Source organism: Microcaecilia unicolor, chromosome 3 (genome assembly GCF_901765095.1).
Source record: "Microcaecilia unicolor chromosome 3, aMicUni1.1, whole genome shotgun sequence".
Classification (NCBI taxonomy): Eukaryota; Metazoa; Chordata; class Amphibia; order Gymnophiona; family Siphonopidae; genus Microcaecilia; species Microcaecilia unicolor.
The window spans coordinates 164,320,817-164,339,226 of NC_044033.1; the positions used below are offsets into that span (position 1 = coordinate 164,320,817).

Below are 18,410 nucleotides of genomic sequence, written 5' to 3' on the forward strand. Positions count from 1 at the left end.
ATTCTTCCTCAGATCTGCTAGGAAAATCCATTTCTGTTCGGGCTGCTCTTGGGAAAATTCTAAGATGATGTAAAGAATATGAAGCAGCTCTTTGAAAACCTTGAAGTGGATTTTATCTGATCTGCAAAACTGAGAAAACCTGCTCAAACATTTTACAGACCCAAAGCAGCTTTGTAGATTTGCCTAGGATTTTTCTGTGTTCTTTAAAAATTGTATGCTGTTCACACTTTTCTACAAGACCGACACCAGAAGGGACGAGTCATTAAATTTATTGCATTATAAAATATCTTTTTTTTTTTTTTTCAAATAAAAAAAATTGAAGTCATTAATCCAACAAAATCATTTAAACTTATCTCATATCCATGAGAGCAGGCTGCAGAAATTTACAGTGCATTATATTCTTATACTATGATTTAAAAGACCATCAAAATACCAGTAATATATCTGGTGAAATCTAAAGTGCAACTAAACATACAGGCTCTGTTTGCTCTACACCTTTCCAACAGCACAGCTATAAGACTAACTACAACATAGTGCTCTGAAAATATTTACTTTAGTGTACGATCACACATCAAATTGCTTATTTACATCATAGATTTTCCATTCTCATTACAAATACCATAAGATGGAGTGGCAGAATCCCTGGGAAACAGTGCTTTGAGTCTGATCTATATCAATACATGTCTTTAGTTATTGAATCCTCATGCAAACATGCAAGAATCCATTGTTCGTATGGAGAAAATCCTGCTTCAATGGAAAGGCAAGTCACTTTACAAAATATACAGATACAATATGCATACACATACATACATACATACATACATATATATATAAAATATTTATCTATACAAAACACTTCCTTTATCATTTACAGAAGTGCACTGCATTTTGCATTTATATTAATATGCCAGAGTAGATCATGCCAACAGAAGCAACCCCAGCAGTGAACATCCAGATTTACTCTACCACTCCAACCACTACCACTCACCTTCACTCTTTGGAAAATTAAAACCATAATCTTATTGTCTCTGCTATTCTATGTTCTTTGTCCAGAGTACCAGAAAGGTTCCAGAAGCAATTGGCAAGTGATTCTTGGCAGTACATTTAGTACTTTCCTAACAGCCGGCACGCAGAAGTGTGCTTAGACTCTTTAGTCTAGCCTTCTCAACTCTCTATTGGAGGCACACCTAACCAGTCACATTTTCAGGATTACCACTACGAACGTGCATGAGAGAGATCTGCATACTGTGGATCTCCATCTCGTGCATATTCACAGGGGTCATCTTGAAAACCTGAGTGGCCAGGTTGCTTCTGCTTCCAGGCTAGAGATGGGAAGGAATCTTTTTGAGAAACACAGGATCATACGTACAGTATGCCACAGGAATGAGAATTTTCTATTATCACTATAATGGAAGAGAAATGAAAGTGAATTCCTAGATGCTACTTGGATTGCTCCTCTATGGCTCTCTGAGAGTTCTAACAAGACTTCGGCTTTATAACCCATTCAGCATTAGGGTTGAGCTGGGACAAGTCCTTCATGTAGGTTTCATCTTCCAGGCAACGCTCCCCTGTAAAAAGGCAATACAGCATGTAACTTGTAAGCTGCCATCAGAAGTGCTCTGCTAACAGCTCCATCAAAGAGAGGTGAAAAAACCAACAGACAATGCCACAGTAAGAAAAAGTTTGAAAAATCAAGAAAACAAAGCAGCACAGTAAAAAGACTTTTAATAATGTTTAGTTCATTGGCTGGTACAAAAATTACCTGCCCAACATGGCCACATTTCAGCTTGTGCCTGCTTCAGGGACATATATTAATTAATAGGGGATCTCAGATTTAATTGTCAAGATTTCAAACATCCAGCAATAAGATATAGTCCTTTCCAAATCTATCTTCTGACTGCTAACAGCTCTGACAGGCCCTGCAGTGACTTCTGTGGTAAGGCATCACCAGAGCTTACTGGGGATTTCCCTACTTCCTTCCCTGGTGCCGACTCCCAATTCCTTGGCTGCTGCTGTGGCTCTGTAAGCACTCTCTTGGCATAGAGCACAGCCACAGAAGGCCAGTTTCCCTTTGATATTTGATCCCTTCTTGTTGAATTTAATGCAGTGCTTCTCAACCCAGTCCTTAAGTGAATATGTGTGAGATAGATTTACATACCATGGAGGCAGTGCAGGCAAATCTATCTCATACATATTCACTGTGGACATCCTGAAAACCTGACGGGACTAGATATGCCTCAAGGACTGGGTTGAGAAGCTGTGCTTTAGTGGACAATTCTTAAGGGAGACCCCTTACCACACTAAGAACTTCAGTCAGGAGACCCCAGCTGTTCCCGGCTCAAATAAAGTAGGCGCCTGCAGGCCAGTGTTCCAGGAGCTTTTCCCCTCATGGGCAGCTCAATCATAGGGCTATATTCGCAGACCACTGCCTTGGAAGTCCATGATCCACTCAACCAGGGTTCCCAGCCTACTTTGGGTCCTTAGGATCACTCCATGATCCTGTTGCACCAGTCCAGCAAATGCAACCATCTGCTGGAGACAGAGAATACTGGCAAGTTGCAGAGCTGCACCACTCTAAATAGCAATGATGATGTCACTGGAAGACGTTGTGTCCCCTCTCTCCACCAATCTGCTGGAAGAAGGGCAAAACCTGTACGTCTGGACTAGCCTAACATGATTAATTTTAATTTATTTCCAGAATGTTTACAGCACAGGACAATATAAAGCAAAGTAATTCATATCAAATAGGTACAAAAAGAGGCAAGATAAACTTCTATCCCCACAACAGAAAACTAGAATCAAGGATAAACCAAGCACATGATAATAATGAACAGCTTATTTAAAAGTGCAAATCAGTATTTTACCTCTGAAAATGGGTTATAAAGGTGGAGCCTTTTTATGCACCTATACATATAAATGCTAACTAGTGATATTTAAAAAATTTGGAAGTCAAAATAAAAGAATGGGAGACTAAGGAGAATTATTCCCTTAATTCCTCGTATATGATCTTGACAGAAATGAGAACTTTCTAAAAATCCGTGCAGGCCTCCGAGTCGGTGTAAAACCTGACAACACCTGGGAATCTACACGTGAAAATGCTGTAATTTCTAGTGCAGACACTTTTAAAATGACCTCCATGATATGCAATAAACTATAATACAAATTACTCTTATAAACAGCCCAAGGTAATAACGTCACAGCTGCATGGAAGAAGAGTTCTTACCAATGTTTCCTCCAACTTCGTACAAGCAAACCTCTTCGCTTTTAAGATTCTGAGCAGTACCACTGTTAGAAAACAAACACCAGTCAGTCAGTTATCTGGCCAGCAGCAAATATTCACTTCCTTTAAGAGTTCCTGTGGGATTTTATGATGGTAGCAAGTCAATTTTAGCCAGTATTGTCACTAATTATTTGGACATCTGCATTCTGCTCATTGTCGATGTGGAGAGGCATAATCAAAAGGGGCGGCCAAGTTTTCCTGAGGACGTCCTCGCAGGATGTCCTGGCGAAGGGGCAGGGAAACCCGTATTATCGAAACAACATGGACGTCCATCTTTCATTTCGATAATACAGTTGGGGATGCCCAACTCACGAAATTTACGTCGAGCTTAGAGATGGTCGTCCCCGATTTTTGGCAATAACGGAAACCAAGTACGCCCATCTCAGAAACGACCAAATCCAAGTCATTTGGTCGTGGGAAGAGCTAGCATTCGTAGTGCACTGGTCCCCCTGTCATGCCAGGACACCAACTGGGCATTCTAGGGGGCACTGCAGTGGACTTCAGAAATTGCTCCCAGGTACACAGCTCCCTTACCTTGTGTGCTGAGCCCCCCAAACCCACTCCCCACAACTGTACGCCACTACCATAGCCCTAAGAGGTGAAGGTGGGCACCTTCATGTGGGTACAGTGGGTTTTGAAGGGCTCACATTTACCACCACAAGTGTAACAGGTAGGGAGGAATGGGCCTGGGTCTGCCTGCCTGAAGTGCACTGAACCCACTAAAACTGTTCCAGGGACCTGCATACTGCTGTCATGGAGCTGGGTATGACATTTGAGGCTGGCAAAAAATATTTAAAAAGTTTTTTTTTTTAGGGTGGGAGGGGGTTGGTGACCACTGGGGGAGTAAGAGGAGGTCATCCCCGATTCCCTCCAGTGGTCATCTGGTCAGTTCAGGCACCTGTTTGAGGCTTGGTTGTAACAAAAAATGGACCAAGTAAAGTCGCCCAAGTGCTCGTCAGGGACGCCCTTTCTTTTTCCATTATCGGTCGAGGGCGCCCATGTGTTAGGCATGCCCCAGTCCTGCCTTCGCTATGCTTCCGACACACCCCCGTGAACTTTGGTAGTCCCGCGACGGAAAGCAATTGAGGACGCCCATCTCCTGATTTGTGTCGAAAGATGGGTGCCCTTCTCTTTTGAAAATAAGCCTGAGTGTCTACAGAGTATAATACAAAAAGAAAATAGATTCCAGATGTGATTATGAAGGATAAATCAATATGTAGGACCTATCTCCCTCCCCCCCCCCCCCCCCCCCAGCGAAAAACGACAGAATAATCTAATATTCTGGGGCTAAAATTCTAGCACCATCAAGTACCTCCAGATATAGAGCTAACTCATATTTTAAATTAAAAATGATAAAAACTTCATATACAAGTGGGAAAGTGATCACTTACAGTGTGATAGAATGGTGTGTTTGCCCTTACATCACTGGCAGGCTCCGGCAGGTCTGTGTGGAGAGGCATGCTGGGATATATTTTAGTTAGGTGACAGGGAAGGGATATATATATGTGTGTGTGTAAAGGGAGGGAATGTGTATGTGTGTGTGAGAGGGATGTATGATGGTGTGCATGTTTATAAATGAGAGACAGAGAAGTGTGAGGTGAGATGTGGGATCTATGTAGAAAGGGTACATCAGGGGTCCTGATTTTTGAGAGGGAGATTTTTAGTACATGCCCCAGCCCTGCCCCATTCTTCCTGTGCTCCACCCACTGGCACATCTCAGTCTCACAGCCATTCTAGAAAATATTTTATTTACGGGGATGGGTGAGAGAGTTTTATCTATTACACCCCCTATCCAGCATCTATTCCCCCCAGGGACATGGTAGTGGTGTACAGTTGTGGGGAGTGGGTTTGGGGGGCTCAGCACACAAGGTAAGGGAGCTATGTACCTGGGAGCAATTTCTGAAGTCCACTGCAGTGCCCCCTAGGGTGCTCGGTTGGTGTCCTGGCATGTCAGGGGGGCCAGTGCACTACGAATGCTGGCTCCTCCCATGACCAAAGGGCTTGCATTTGGTCATTTCTTAGATGGGTGTACTTGGTTTCCATTATCGCTGAAAATCAGAAATGACCAAGTCTAGGGATGACCTAAATGTCAAGATTTGGGCGTCCCCGACAGTATTATTGAAACGAAATATGGACGCCCATCTTGTTTTGATAATACGGGTTTCCCCGCCCCTTCACCAGGATGTCCTGTGAGGACGTCCTCAGGAAAACTTATTCGATTATGCCCCTCTATAAGTCATCGAAAAACAAAATATAACAAAACCAATGGACTGCATTAAGGGCTTATAGCCCATTTACTTATGTTTAAACATGAAACAAAATATGAATGTCCTTATGAGTGTGCACTTTTCTTAAACAAATGTGTACTATGTGCAAAGAGGATGCATTCTTTCTGATGGTGGAAGAATGTGCAAACCATCATGTTTGTGTGCACTACTGGATAAGAGTATGCTCTCTTTGCACAGTGTGCTCACTATCTTTGGTGAATTACATTTCATTGCAAATGACAGCCCATCCGTAATAGAAACCTACATGCTCAATCACCAGGGATGGCAGGGGACAAAAATAGGGAGAAGTACAAGATGAAAGGCTGCATACCTATGACTGACTCATCTCCTGCTGCTACTTTCCTGTAATGAAATGGTGTTCCTTTCTCTCTAAGCTATTTTGATTTTAATGTACGTTGTCTTGTTATCTTACCCAGGAAAGGTGATTCACTAAATCCAGATAAACCATAAGCTATTAAATATATAAAACATAGCATGTCACAAGACACTGTTGGCCAAGCAGCAGCATAATTACTAAGTTCCTGATGCTGTTCCATTTAACATGGTACTTTACATTAATTTGCTACTTTCAAAATCTCCAGCAGAATGTTTTAAGGAAAAAATCCTGCTGGCCAATTAGGCACATCAGGCAGCAAAACTGAAGAAAAAAAGTTGCTGGGAGACAGGCAGAATGTAGAGAAGGAACTAAGTCTCTGATAAGGAAATGTGGCCAGGCTCAATCATATCGTTATTGCAGAAACAATATTTTGGCGGAATTAACATCCAAAAAGGACAATTCCATAACAGGACATCTAGTAGGAGTCTACTCTAGAAAGGAATATAGACACGTACTTTCCTTTATAGAATACTAGTGCCCGATGGGGATTGAACCAGTCCAGGGTTTTACCTCACTGCATGCTGGGACTTGAAATTCTGATTTGCCTATTGCATCCCTAAGATTAGCAAGACTACAAGTCCCGGAATGCAATGGGGTAAACGCAGGACTGGATCAACCTTGTTGGGTGAATCTCCAGTTGGAAACCTTAAATACCAGCTTAACTGGGTATATGCACACAAAGTATTTCCACGTAACCACATACCCCAGCCATAGAGCTGGTGTATATTCTCACACCTATATGCCAGAGATAGCTGTGTATTTTATGGTATTCTATAAGTTAAATGTGTAGGTGTGAGCTCTACCCCTATATATATCCTGTTGCAAATATGTGCTATGAAAGATAGATGTGTAATTGCAGAACAGCACAATGATCATACGTTGTGGGTGCTGTGTATCTCAGTGGTGGAGAGGAAAACACATTACGGTTGAAACTAGTGAGTAAAATGTTGCTAGTAAGTACTATTGTTGGCTTAAACATGTATTGAGACTATGCAGCAGCCAGGACAAGTTCCTGGAGGAAAAGTCCATAATCTGCTATTGAGACAGACATGGGTAAGCAACTGCTTGCCCTGGAATTTGTAGCATGGAATGTTGCCACAATTTGGGTTTCTACCAGGTTCTTGTGACCTGGCTTGGCCAATGTTGGAAAGAGGATACTGGGCTAGATGGGCCATTGGTCTGACCCAGTATGGCTACTCTTATGTTCATAACAAGAAAACCACTCTTTGGACTACAGAGTTACATGGAGACTGAAATTTCACCCATCCTGGTCATCCACAGTTGAATCTAATCCATATCCGCCCTTTCCCGCTAAGATCCATTCCATCCCCACAATTAATCTCCTCCATCCCCACTCGTACCTGCAAAAGTCAATGCTATTATTTACTTGCTCGCAGACCTCTGTTTTCTCCTAATCCCAACAGACTCCTGTGGGTTTTTTTGGATGGTATTCACTATTCAACCAATGAGTGTTCTAAGCCTCATTCTGATGCTCCAATTGTCTCTCGGGGCATTCCATGCCTCATTCTGGGGTCACCAGAGATCTTGACTACACTTCCATGGGACAATGGCAGGGGTGGGGCACGGGAGAAAATGGAAGCATAAAAAAGAAAAGAAGACAGATAGAAAGATGCAGACCACGGCGAAGACCATGGGAGAAAGAGGAAGCAGACAAAGTAAGATGTGAACCATCCGGGGGGGGGGGGGGGGGGGGGGGGTCTCTCTCTATCTATATCTATCTATATAATGTCTAGCTAGTTAAGATGTAATGTAATATTGTTACTGAATCCTGAACAGTTCTGCTGTAAATTATTACTAATTAATGTTAGCTAATCTTTTGATAACATACTGTTAAATGTAAACCGCTTAGAACTTGTCAGTAAAGTGGGTTATAAATGCAAATTAAAACTAAATATTGGATCAGATGTACTGTAAGAGCCTGCCTTCCTGTCACCACACTCATAGCTTATTCCTTTTATTTATTTATTTGTTACATTTATATCCCACATTTTCCCACCTATTTGTAGGCTCAATGTGGCTTACATAGTACCGGAGAGGCGTTACAGACTCCGGTGTAAACAAATACAAAGTGATGTTGTGGTAAGATAAAGTTCATGTGGCACAGCCATACCAGGGAATCGGAGAACGGAAGAGTTGTGTTATGTCCATTACGTTCTTTAGTTTTGTTGTGTTGCAGAGATCAGGCATTTATATTGGATCGGTAGGGTATGCCTTCTTAAACAGGTTAGTTTTTAGTGTTTTCCAGAAGTTTAGTTGGTCGTTCATAGTTTTTAAGGCTTTTGGTAATGCGTTCCACAGTTGTGTGCTTATGCAGGAAAAACTGGACACGTAAGTTGATTTGTATCTGAGTCCTTTGCAGCTTGGGTAGTGCAGATTTAGGTACGTTCATGTTTTCCTTTTAGCTACATCTACCTGTTGGTAGGGTATAAATCTACATAATCCTATTTCCACTATGTTGGGAAAACAGCCCAACTGGTAAAGACCACAAGGAAAAATAATAACAATTCAGTACCTTCCTTCCATGCAGCTCAGTCTTCAGCCTCTGGCCCAGCTTCATTCCATTTGGCCTTCTAACAGGAAAACTGGCCTCAATTTCTACCTTTTTATAGGGCAGTAGACTCCTCATTTAAGCCCCACCCAGGAACCGGATTTGGGAGGAATAACAGCCCACTACTGTAGGGGGGCGTCTTTAGCATTCAGGTGGTTTGCCTTCTCTGCATTTATCCACAGCGATTGATTCAATGGTTCATCACAGACTTCTGTTATGTAACTCCTTGTGGAGGCTGATCTCAGTTTTTAGTTTCTAGTCCTCGCCTTCATCCTTTTCCCCAGCCCCTGGGTTTTCCTACATGACAGGACATAGAACCCATCACACATGATCACCCCAGCATCACCCCCTTCCCAGAACAATCCTGCACCGAACCGACATTGCACTTTGGCTCTGATGCTCAGAAGCAAATATGGTGCTAGAGGCCATTAGCGCTGGACTAGTGCCTGCATTTACCAGCGCAAAATGTTCAAAGGCACTTACTGTGGGAACAACGTGCTCACCCACAATCAGCGTAAATAGCATGTTAATGTAGTTAAAAGGATATAAATGGGGCCATTTCCTATTCTCTCTGATGCTCAAAGAACAGAGCACTTCATAAGGGCGCCCTTAGCGCTGGAAACCTAATGCCAGCTCAGAGCTCGTGTTAGGGTGTCTGGAGAGGCATTCTTTCTGTTCATCTCCCAAGTAAAAGGTAACTCACAGGAACCATCGTGCCAGTCAGACACTTGTGCAAATGCTGCCACTAAACAGCACCAGAGTCCCATATGTGGTTCAGAATGAATTGGAACCACAAAAGATCAGGAGGAAAGTTTCTGGGGGTTTTCTGTGATCTGCTGATCACATCTACAGGTTGTTTTTCTTCCACCCTCTATGTTAAAAGCATGAGTAAATTGCAAAGCTGTATGCAGCGAGCTGGATTATTGCATTATTTAAATCCAGAATCCACAACCTCTGCCGTACTGGTGCCTCCTGCTCCTAAGTTTGACGGCACATGAGCAGAACCCTTATGCCAGACACAATCCTCCCTGTTAACTTCCTAATGCTTGACGCTAACAGCATACAGATGATTTGCATACTATTAGCGTTGAGCATTAGGAAGTTATTTTCTGGCGCTGTTCTGTACAGCATTGGAGCTTTGAGCATCTTGTTTATTTTATACACATTTACATAATGATGACAATTTCTAAAAGTCAATCTCTGTAAATGGATACTCGAAAACTGCCCATCCTACCTGCAGATAAAGTACATGGTAATGGTTCTCTGCATTTGAATGGATGCAATGACCTATTGCTTGTCTTGAATGCAGCTACTTGTCCCTCACTCCCTTCCCAATCCCCCAAGAAGCTGCCATCCAGACTGCACACTTCATTTAATGGTTAAGCCAGTGGTTCCTAGACTTTTTCAGTTCATTGCACCCTTAAGAGGCATATTTTCAAAGCGCTTAGCCTTCCAAAGTTCCATAGGTTTCTATGAAACTTTGGAAGGCTAAGTGCTTTGAAAATATGCCTCTTTGTGTCTGAGCAATTTTTGCAGCACCCCCCCCCCCCCCCCACACACACACACACATAGGTCTCTGTACCCCCCCAGCCACATAGGTCTCCTTTTCCCTACAGTCCCCTCCTCTCACTCCAGTACACCTCTCCTCCCTGAAAGTTCAGCACACATCTCCATTCCCTGCAGATCCCTTCCTCCAAGAAAATCCAACACACCTCTCCCTTCCCTGCAGCCCCCTCCTCCCATAAGTCCAGCAACCTCTGCCATCCCCAAATCCAGCATTACTCACTACCTGTCTTCCCTCGGGTCCAGGATTGCTGCCGCTTTCTTCTTCCCCCACCGCCGCTGCAGTGCTTGCAGCTTACATACATTTTCAGGCTGTTCACGATTCACACAGGCACTGCGGGGACTTCCCTCTGCCACGTCCAGCCCTCTCTGATGCAATTTCCTGTTCCAAGGGCCGGACACAGCAAAGTGAAGTCCCCACAGAGCCTGTGTGAATCACGGATGGCCCAAAAATGTAAGCTGCAAGCACTGAAGTGGTGGCGGGGGAAGGAGGAGGAAGTGGTAGATCCTGGACCTGCGGTAGGGGAAAATAGGGAGCGAAGCTGGATTGTGGGAAGCAGCAGGGAGGTCAGGATTTTCCATGGCACCTCTAAGAGTTCAATGTGGCGCACCAGGGTGCTGCAGCAGACCAGGGCGCCATGGCGTACAGTTTGGGAACCTATGGGTTAAGGTATCCCTGATTCCAAACCTGCACAAATATAGAGTAATTGTAAGCTTATAAATGTTTATAAACAGAACATGTAAATAAGGTAATCTTATTATTGGACTAATTTTAATACATTTTGACTAACTCTCGGAGAACAAAACCCCCTTCCTCAGCTCAGGATAGGATACTGTAACAGCACTATACTGTATTGACCTGAGGAAGGATGTTTTGGCCTCTGAAAGCTAAATGTATTAGTCCAATAAAATGCTATTATTTTATTTTCTATATTTGTTTTATTTATATTTGTTAATTTGTGGTGATTGGTATTTTAGTTTTGTTTTTCAAATTTTCATCTGCTGTCTTTATATTTTGCATAGTACTATGGGACATTTTCTGTTTCTGTGGTGTTGCATTGTATGTAGAGTCTGGCATCTTGGGAGTTCAGTTTAATTTTTGTCTAAATAGAAAGTTTATGATTACTTATTCTATAGTGGATTAGGGTGTATTTGTGTTTGTGAAAAAGACATGGCTTTCAGTTGGCATTGACTGTGCAGGATTGACGATCTGTACTATTCTGTCTGGTTTCGTTTTACAATAGGTGAATTGGATGTTCTAGTGCTCACTGTAGTGTTTAAGATGCTTTCCTTTTCCTTGTCTGACTTGTAGAAATGACTGCTTTTGGTATGCTAGAGTTGCTTTATAGGTCCTGAGTGTTTTGTATTCTCGGTATGCCTAGTACTGGATTTTGGAGGGGGGTGTTAAAAAACGACCAGCCCCGGGTGTCAACTACCCTAGGTATGCCACTGTGAGAGAGAGAGAGAGAGAGAGAGAGAGAGAGAGAGAGAGAGGAGAGAGAGAGAGAGAGAGAGAGAGAGAGAGAGAGAGAGAGAGAGAGAGAGAGAGAGAGGTTTTGGTATTTCAGTACATAAATATGGGTCTGCTGTAGTGGTAGATGCTCTCATCCAAGAAACAATTTCATTTCTGAAGCAAAGTGCTTGGAACGAATAATAAGCATTTCTGGATTCTATACACTTTATGTTAAACTTTCACCTCTCCAGTCAAACAGCTAAGAAGTCCTCTGAAGAAAAATCTAAATGGGAACAGATTTGTTAGATTTATTCCTGCATTGCAATTCCATATTTCAAAATGGAATATTTTTTCTTCCGTTAAAACAAATAAAAAATAATAATTTTTCCCAAATCAGAACGGTGCAATCTTTCAACTACTGAGAAAGCTTTGGATGTTGACTTGAAGATAGTGTCTTTGAAAATCTTGGGCACCATCTAGTGTTAGCAAAATTAAAACATACCCACAACAAAATCTAAACGTGATGTTTTTGCTCATGAAAGCACACCTGGAATATCAATTTTTTTTTTTTACTGATAGGTAAAAATAGGAACATATTTGTTCTTTTACCCAACTAACTCATATCATTGCTATCAAAACACTTTTCACTCATCTTTTATTACTATTGAATTGTAAGTATACATTTTCTATTTTGGAAAGTCAAGACAGGACTTAACAAAGATGTGGGTTTTGTATCCCATTATAAACCATAAAATTCTACTGCTTAGTCACTATCAGCAATCTATTTCTTCCTGTCTCTCACCTAACCCACCCCATCCTCTTCCTGTGAGACTGTCATTGGAATGCTTTTATGCTTCACTTAGGTATTCTGATAGGTCAACATTTGCTCATTTCTGATCTGAAGAAGAACGGTTACCTTTGAAAGCTAATCAAAAAATGTATTAAGTTAGTCCAACAAAAAAGGTATCATCTTATTTTCTTTTCTATGTTTTATTTTATTTCTATGTTATTACCTTAAACGGCTACGACACCACTTTACTCATTTTGGTACTGAAACTGTAGTGAGGGATTTCTACATACCTTTCTTGACTGAGAAATCGGGCTAGCACGTCACTGGCTTTCAGCTCTTCAGTCAGCTGTATAACCATGGAGGTTTTGGAAAGATGAGGGGCTTGTACCCTTATCACGCCCTGAGCAACGTCAACCTGCACAAAACAAAAGACCCAAGGAGAAACATTACTAATTCAGACAGGTAGCAGGCAGCATCATTTACTCTACTTAGAATGGAAGTACGCTGATAACTGTAAAACACTCCAGCAGAGTTACACGTGCATCTTCCAAACATTTACAGCAACCACATATGAAAGAAATTTTCAGCCTGCTATGCGAGGTAAATTACTGAGATACGTTGGAAAAAATTAGAGAGGTAGATTTTAGAAAGGAAACCCGAGTTTAGTATTTGTAGCTCTTAGCTCTGTGTGTTGTTATAATACAGTGCCTATTGTTTTCTGTGGCAGAAAATAAAGTTGATTTCCCCTTAGCCTCTTCAATGAATGTTGCATTTAAAACTGTTGCATGTAGGCATTCCCAGAGGTGTAGTTTGGGTGGAGAGGAGAAAGGTTTTCATATACGCATGTATTGTATAAAACACGCGGGTGCACACAGGTCATCTAGGTTTGAAGGCTAAGCAGGCACCTAAGAAGAGGCTATCAAAAGAATTGAATTTAAAGTTAGGTGCTAATTTTGTGGCCAACTTTCAGCATGGAAACAGGGCTGAAATGGCAGGTCATCATGCGCCCAGTTGTTATAGGTTAGTGCCTAAGTGTATCCACAAAGTGGAGGGGGAGGGGCATTCACCTGGGAGGGGCATGGGTGGGTCGGAGTGTTCTGGAAAACTGCGTGCAGTATTAAAGAATACCACATATGTGTACCAGGATTTACACCTGGTTTCAGTTGGTGCTAAGTCCTCGTGCCCAAAGTTGGGCGTGGAATTCGGCACCCAATGCTAATCCTGGAGCGCCTTTTACAGAATAGCTCTGGACACCGTTTACTGAATCCGGCCCTATGTCTCTCTTTCTGAAATGGCATCAGAAATGCTGCACAAATACATGCCTTCCTATCTTAGTGTATCTTTGTACTTGTGAATCCTGTGGGGTAACAGAAGAAGTGGCTATTACACTTGAAAAATCCTTCAGAAAATTACCCCCAGGTGCACATGTGTATTTTTCCAACTTTAACACATTGCACCTCCCCCCTTCCCGGTGTGTAAGCTCTTTACTATCATTGCACATGTGTCTAGAAGCATTTTACTATGGTTATGACAGGGGTATTACTGGGTAAATTTGTGGATTTTCCATAAATGTATGCCAATCTCAGATCTATCTATGGGCCCAAATGCAAAAAAAGCTACAGTTGTGACAAAATAGCAGGTAGTCAGCAAAATCAACAGGTAATTGTCCAAACCAGGCTGAGTCAGTCTGGTTCTCTGGAGTCAGTCCAGAGAACAGCTAATAAAATGGTCAATGGTCCATCATAAAGCATATGGGAACAAAGTTCTAAATATGTATACCCTAGAAAAAAGGTGGGATAGGGAAGATATGACAGAGATATTTAAATACCTACAGGGTCAGTGGGCATCTGTCAATAGTAAGGAGGCTCTGTAACAAGGGGGTCACAGAGAATGAAAGGGGGGTAGAGTAGGAAATAAGCTAAGGAAATATTTATTTATAGAAAAGTTGGGGGGGGGGGGGGGGGTGAATGGAACAGCTTCCCAGTGGAAAGGACAGTATCTGAATTTTAGAAAGCATGAGACAAGCACAGAAGATCTGAGGGGGAGGAAGGGTCTATAGAGCTGAGAAGTTAGGCAGATGGGCAGAATGGATAGGCCATATGCTTTCTTATCTGCCAATCTGTTCCGGGTTTCTATAATAAGCTTATTCACAAAAGTGTGCTATTGTGTTAATGTGCAAAAATATGTATTGCTTTAGTCATGTTCTAATCTAATCATGGCATTCTATACCACCTTTTCGCTAAACATAGGACACGAAGCGGTTTACATAAGATTATGACAACAATAAAGTTCAGGGGCCACAAAAGAGGCAGAAGATCTGTGATACAAAACAAAACAGAACAAACAGCAGACCCACAAATGTAGAGGACTAAAAAAATAAGGATTTTAATTCAATTAGTCAAATGTGCCCAGTGTGGACATGTCTTGCCAGAAGGTTGTGTCAGAGGGAAAACTAGAGAGATCATATCAGAAAGCACACTTCTCTCTGGAGTAACAGTGAGGATGAATTAACCTTGCAGCAAATCTTCCAAGGATTCTCCACCAAATCAGCCAAATGTTCTCCAGCTAATTCATCTTCATTGTTACTCTAGAGCAGTAGGGTTCTCAACCTCTCTTCTGTTGTTATACACCTGACAGACAATATTCATGCACAGTAAAGTCCAAAAATCTGGATGCCAGCAATACGGACCGCCTGATAATCCAGACCCCTAAAAATTGAGATATCTGGACTGCTCGAGAATCGGGACTACAAGTGCTACACACCATCTCCCTCTCTCCCCCCCCTCCCACCTCACACAGATGGTCTAGCGTGGCTCCCTCCGCTCCTGGCCAAGCTCATGGTACTCTCTCACTCGATGTACAATACTTTTTCAGAAGTCTTCCATACTGCAGCACCAGCGGCAGCCTTACTCACAGGCTCCGTTTCTTTTATCTTGCTGCACCTTATGACTGGAATAGACTTCCTGAGTCAGTATGTCAAGCTCTATCTCTGGCAAGCCCACCTTTTTGATGCTGCTTTTAACTCTTAACCCTTACTCACTTGTTCAGTACCCATGTCTGTTTTATCATTCCCACCCTAGAAGTTCCTTATCCCTTATTTGTCCTGTTTGTCTGTCCTGATTAGACTGTAAGCTCTGTCGAGCAGGGACAGCCTCTTCACATTCAAGTGTACAGTGCTGAGTACGTCTAGTAGCGCTATAGAAATGATAAGTAGGAGTAGTAGTCACAGGCTGCCTCCAGCCTGCACTGGGCCTTTCCCTCTGACCCATCATGCCCTTCCAAAATCAGGAAGTTGCATCAGAAGGGGCGGGACAGGTCAGAGGGAAAGGCCCGGTGCATGCAGCCTTTGAGTAAAGCTACTGCTGGTGCAGCAGCAAGGAAGACTTTTGAAAAGTTACTGTACACTGGGGAGAGAGCTAGACACAGGCAAGACCGGGAGGGGAGAGATGTTGGACTGTACAGTGGGGGGGGGGGGGGGGGGGGGAGGCTTTAGAAGCCTGGGCCCCCTCCTTTGAAGAAGAGAAACGCTGCATGGGGAAGAGAGACGTTGTATTTCAATTTTAAAAGTACTGCCTAAGAATACAGAAAATCCAAAAATCTGGACTGACCCAATCCTTGAGCAGTCTGAATTTTTGGACTTGTACTGTATGTGACACCTGAAAACTAAACTTCACAGCTGAACAAAAAAAAATCTACATATTTCACTGCTGACACCAAGCTTAGTGTGAATTTACCTACCATTCAATTTCATATCGAATAACTGGAAACAACACATCAGGTTCAAATTTCTCACTTGCCATACAAAACAAATGTATGTTCAAATTCTGCTGTCACCTCAGTAACAGCAACACAAAATCCCACCACTGCCAAACACTGTGAAGAAACACTAAATCCTGCAAGTATGCTACTCAGAAATTATGCAGCAAACAGAAATGGGCAGAAGACTTGCAACATTTCGGGTTGGGGCTGGTAGCAACAATTATCACTGGGTGCAGTGGGGAAGAAGAAGGAAAGGTTATGGGGATTTCAAGAACTTGACTTTCAGGATCCTTGGTCTTCCCAGCTCGCAGCAGGGGCGTATCTGCGTGGGGCCACAGCGGCCTGGGCCCCCGCAGATTTCGCCCTGGACCCCCCTACCGCCGCCAACACCTACCTTTGCTGGCGGGGGACCCCAATCCCCGCCAGCCGAGGTCCGCTTCCTCTAAAAATATTCCTTGAGCTGAGGTCTTTTAAGTTGTTCGTCCACGCTCCCACTCCTCCGTGCTGCTGTTCAAACTCTGCGGAATCCAGTTTCGGAGTCTGTCTGACGTTGCAGCACGTTGTACGTCGACGTGCTGTGACGTCAGACAGACTCCGAAATTGGATTCCGCAGAGTTTGAACAGCAGCACGGAGGAGTGGGAGCGAGGACGAACAACTTAAAAGACCTCAGCTCAAGGAATATTTTTAGAGGAAGCAGACCTCGCCAGGAAAGGTAGGTGTTGGCGGCGGCAGGGAGGGTGGCAATGGCGGCGGGGGGGGGGGCTATAATGTGCCCCCCTACTCTGGCTCTGGCCCCCCCTACCGCCGAACCCCAGATACGCCCCTGGCTCGCAGGCACAGAAGGTTTCTAAGGAAAGCACAGGCTTACTGTTTACAGTATTTATTTATTTAAAATATTTATAGCCTGCCTATTAACTAAGCGTGTTACAAAAAGCAAGACAGACTGGTGGAAAATTTGGGGCCAACCAAGTTGAAAAAGAAGAGCAGAAGCAATACTTCACATGTAATGAAAAGACATAGGTAGATGGGTAAAGGGAAGAGAGAGATAAAGACAAAGAGATAGAAGGAGTGAACATCCTTCAATCAGTCCCAGTACATGGGAGTTGAGGGCTAGATTTTTGAAAGTGCACTACTGCATTAGATTATGCTAATGTACATTAATATGCAATATTTCCTGCAGGGCCCATTGTATGCAATATGATCTATTAACTAATAATGCGCATTAAAAGCATTATTGCACTTTATTAATTCTAGTCCATAACCTATTTCCTCATTAATGGACTCACCCCAATCTCCCTCTTCCTACCTAATGTTTCCCAAGGTATCTACCGTATACGAACCATATTCTACCACAATCACAACTTGTACTTGTGCACACTATGTATTTGTTCAGACCGGAACCGGCGAACGCTGCTACGGTACTATGTAAGCCACATTGAGCCTGCAAATAGGTGGGAAAATGCGGGATACAAATGTAACAAATTAATTAATCCAAAACTATACAAAATGATTCAAATCACTTATACAAACCCTGTTACTTCCAGTTCTGTAAACAAATATTTGCATTCACAGAAACTCCATCAATAATGTGTGCAGCAGAACTCAGTTTCTCCTTATTAATCATCATGCAAAAGAGAACATTCAAATCGTAGTGTCACCTGAACCACAGCACAAATTCCCTCTGCTACTAGGCACTCTGTAAAGTAAGACAAACCCTTCAAACACACGCATTCAGCACCTACAGAGCAAACCTAAAATATCATAATGGCACTAATTCCCGGGACTCAGACAGCGGCTATCTTATGAAAATGTGGCAGTGCAATTATAATCAGCCCTAGAATACCAATGCACCTCTTGCTGGAAGGCAGTGGAAAAGAAAAAAAAACAATGTTAAACTGGTGTAGAATCCTGCACAAATGTACACACTAGCAGAATACCACCCATCAGCAATACAAGCACACAAATCCAGACTATGCGACCGCGAATCACTGACAAAGCTGAACTGGAAACAAGGTGCCAGACAGCATGCAAGACAACACAGGAACAAAATACAAATAAGATGACAAAAAAATAAGATGTTCCTTCCCAGAAAAGCACAAGCAGTAAAGCACTGGCGTGCATGTCAGTGGTCGACATTCATAGGCATTGCTAGGGCTGGCAAATGGGATACTCTCAGCTGCCCTATCCAGAGGATGCTGGGGTTGTCTGTGGGCGGACATCGGGAAGAGTTGGAGGTTATCTATTTAGCAGCCCTATTCAGACCACTAACCACAAAACCAACCGAATAAAGTTAGGACTGCAAAAAAAGGCCGTCCTTTTTCTGGTTTGTTA

General features: G+C 42.8%; 1 protein-coding gene across 1 annotated transcript in view; it reads right to left on the minus strand.

Moving 5' to 3' along the window:
* Positions 1-450: 450 nt before the first annotated feature.
* Positions 451-18,410, minus strand: part of LOC115464300 (rho GTPase-activating protein 18-like) — a 118,027-nt gene continuing 100,067 nt past the window's right edge. Inside the window, exons 13-15 of the mRNA XM_030194691.1 lie at positions 12,610-12,734; positions 3,224-3,285; positions 451-1,568 (exon numbers count right to left, since the gene is read on the minus strand). Coding sequence (XP_030050551.1) covers positions 1,477-1,568; positions 3,224-3,285; positions 12,610-12,734 — 279 coding nt within the window. The 3' untranslated portion in view covers positions 451-1,476. The remainder of the gene's footprint in view (positions 1,569-3,223; positions 3,286-12,609; positions 12,735-18,410) is intronic.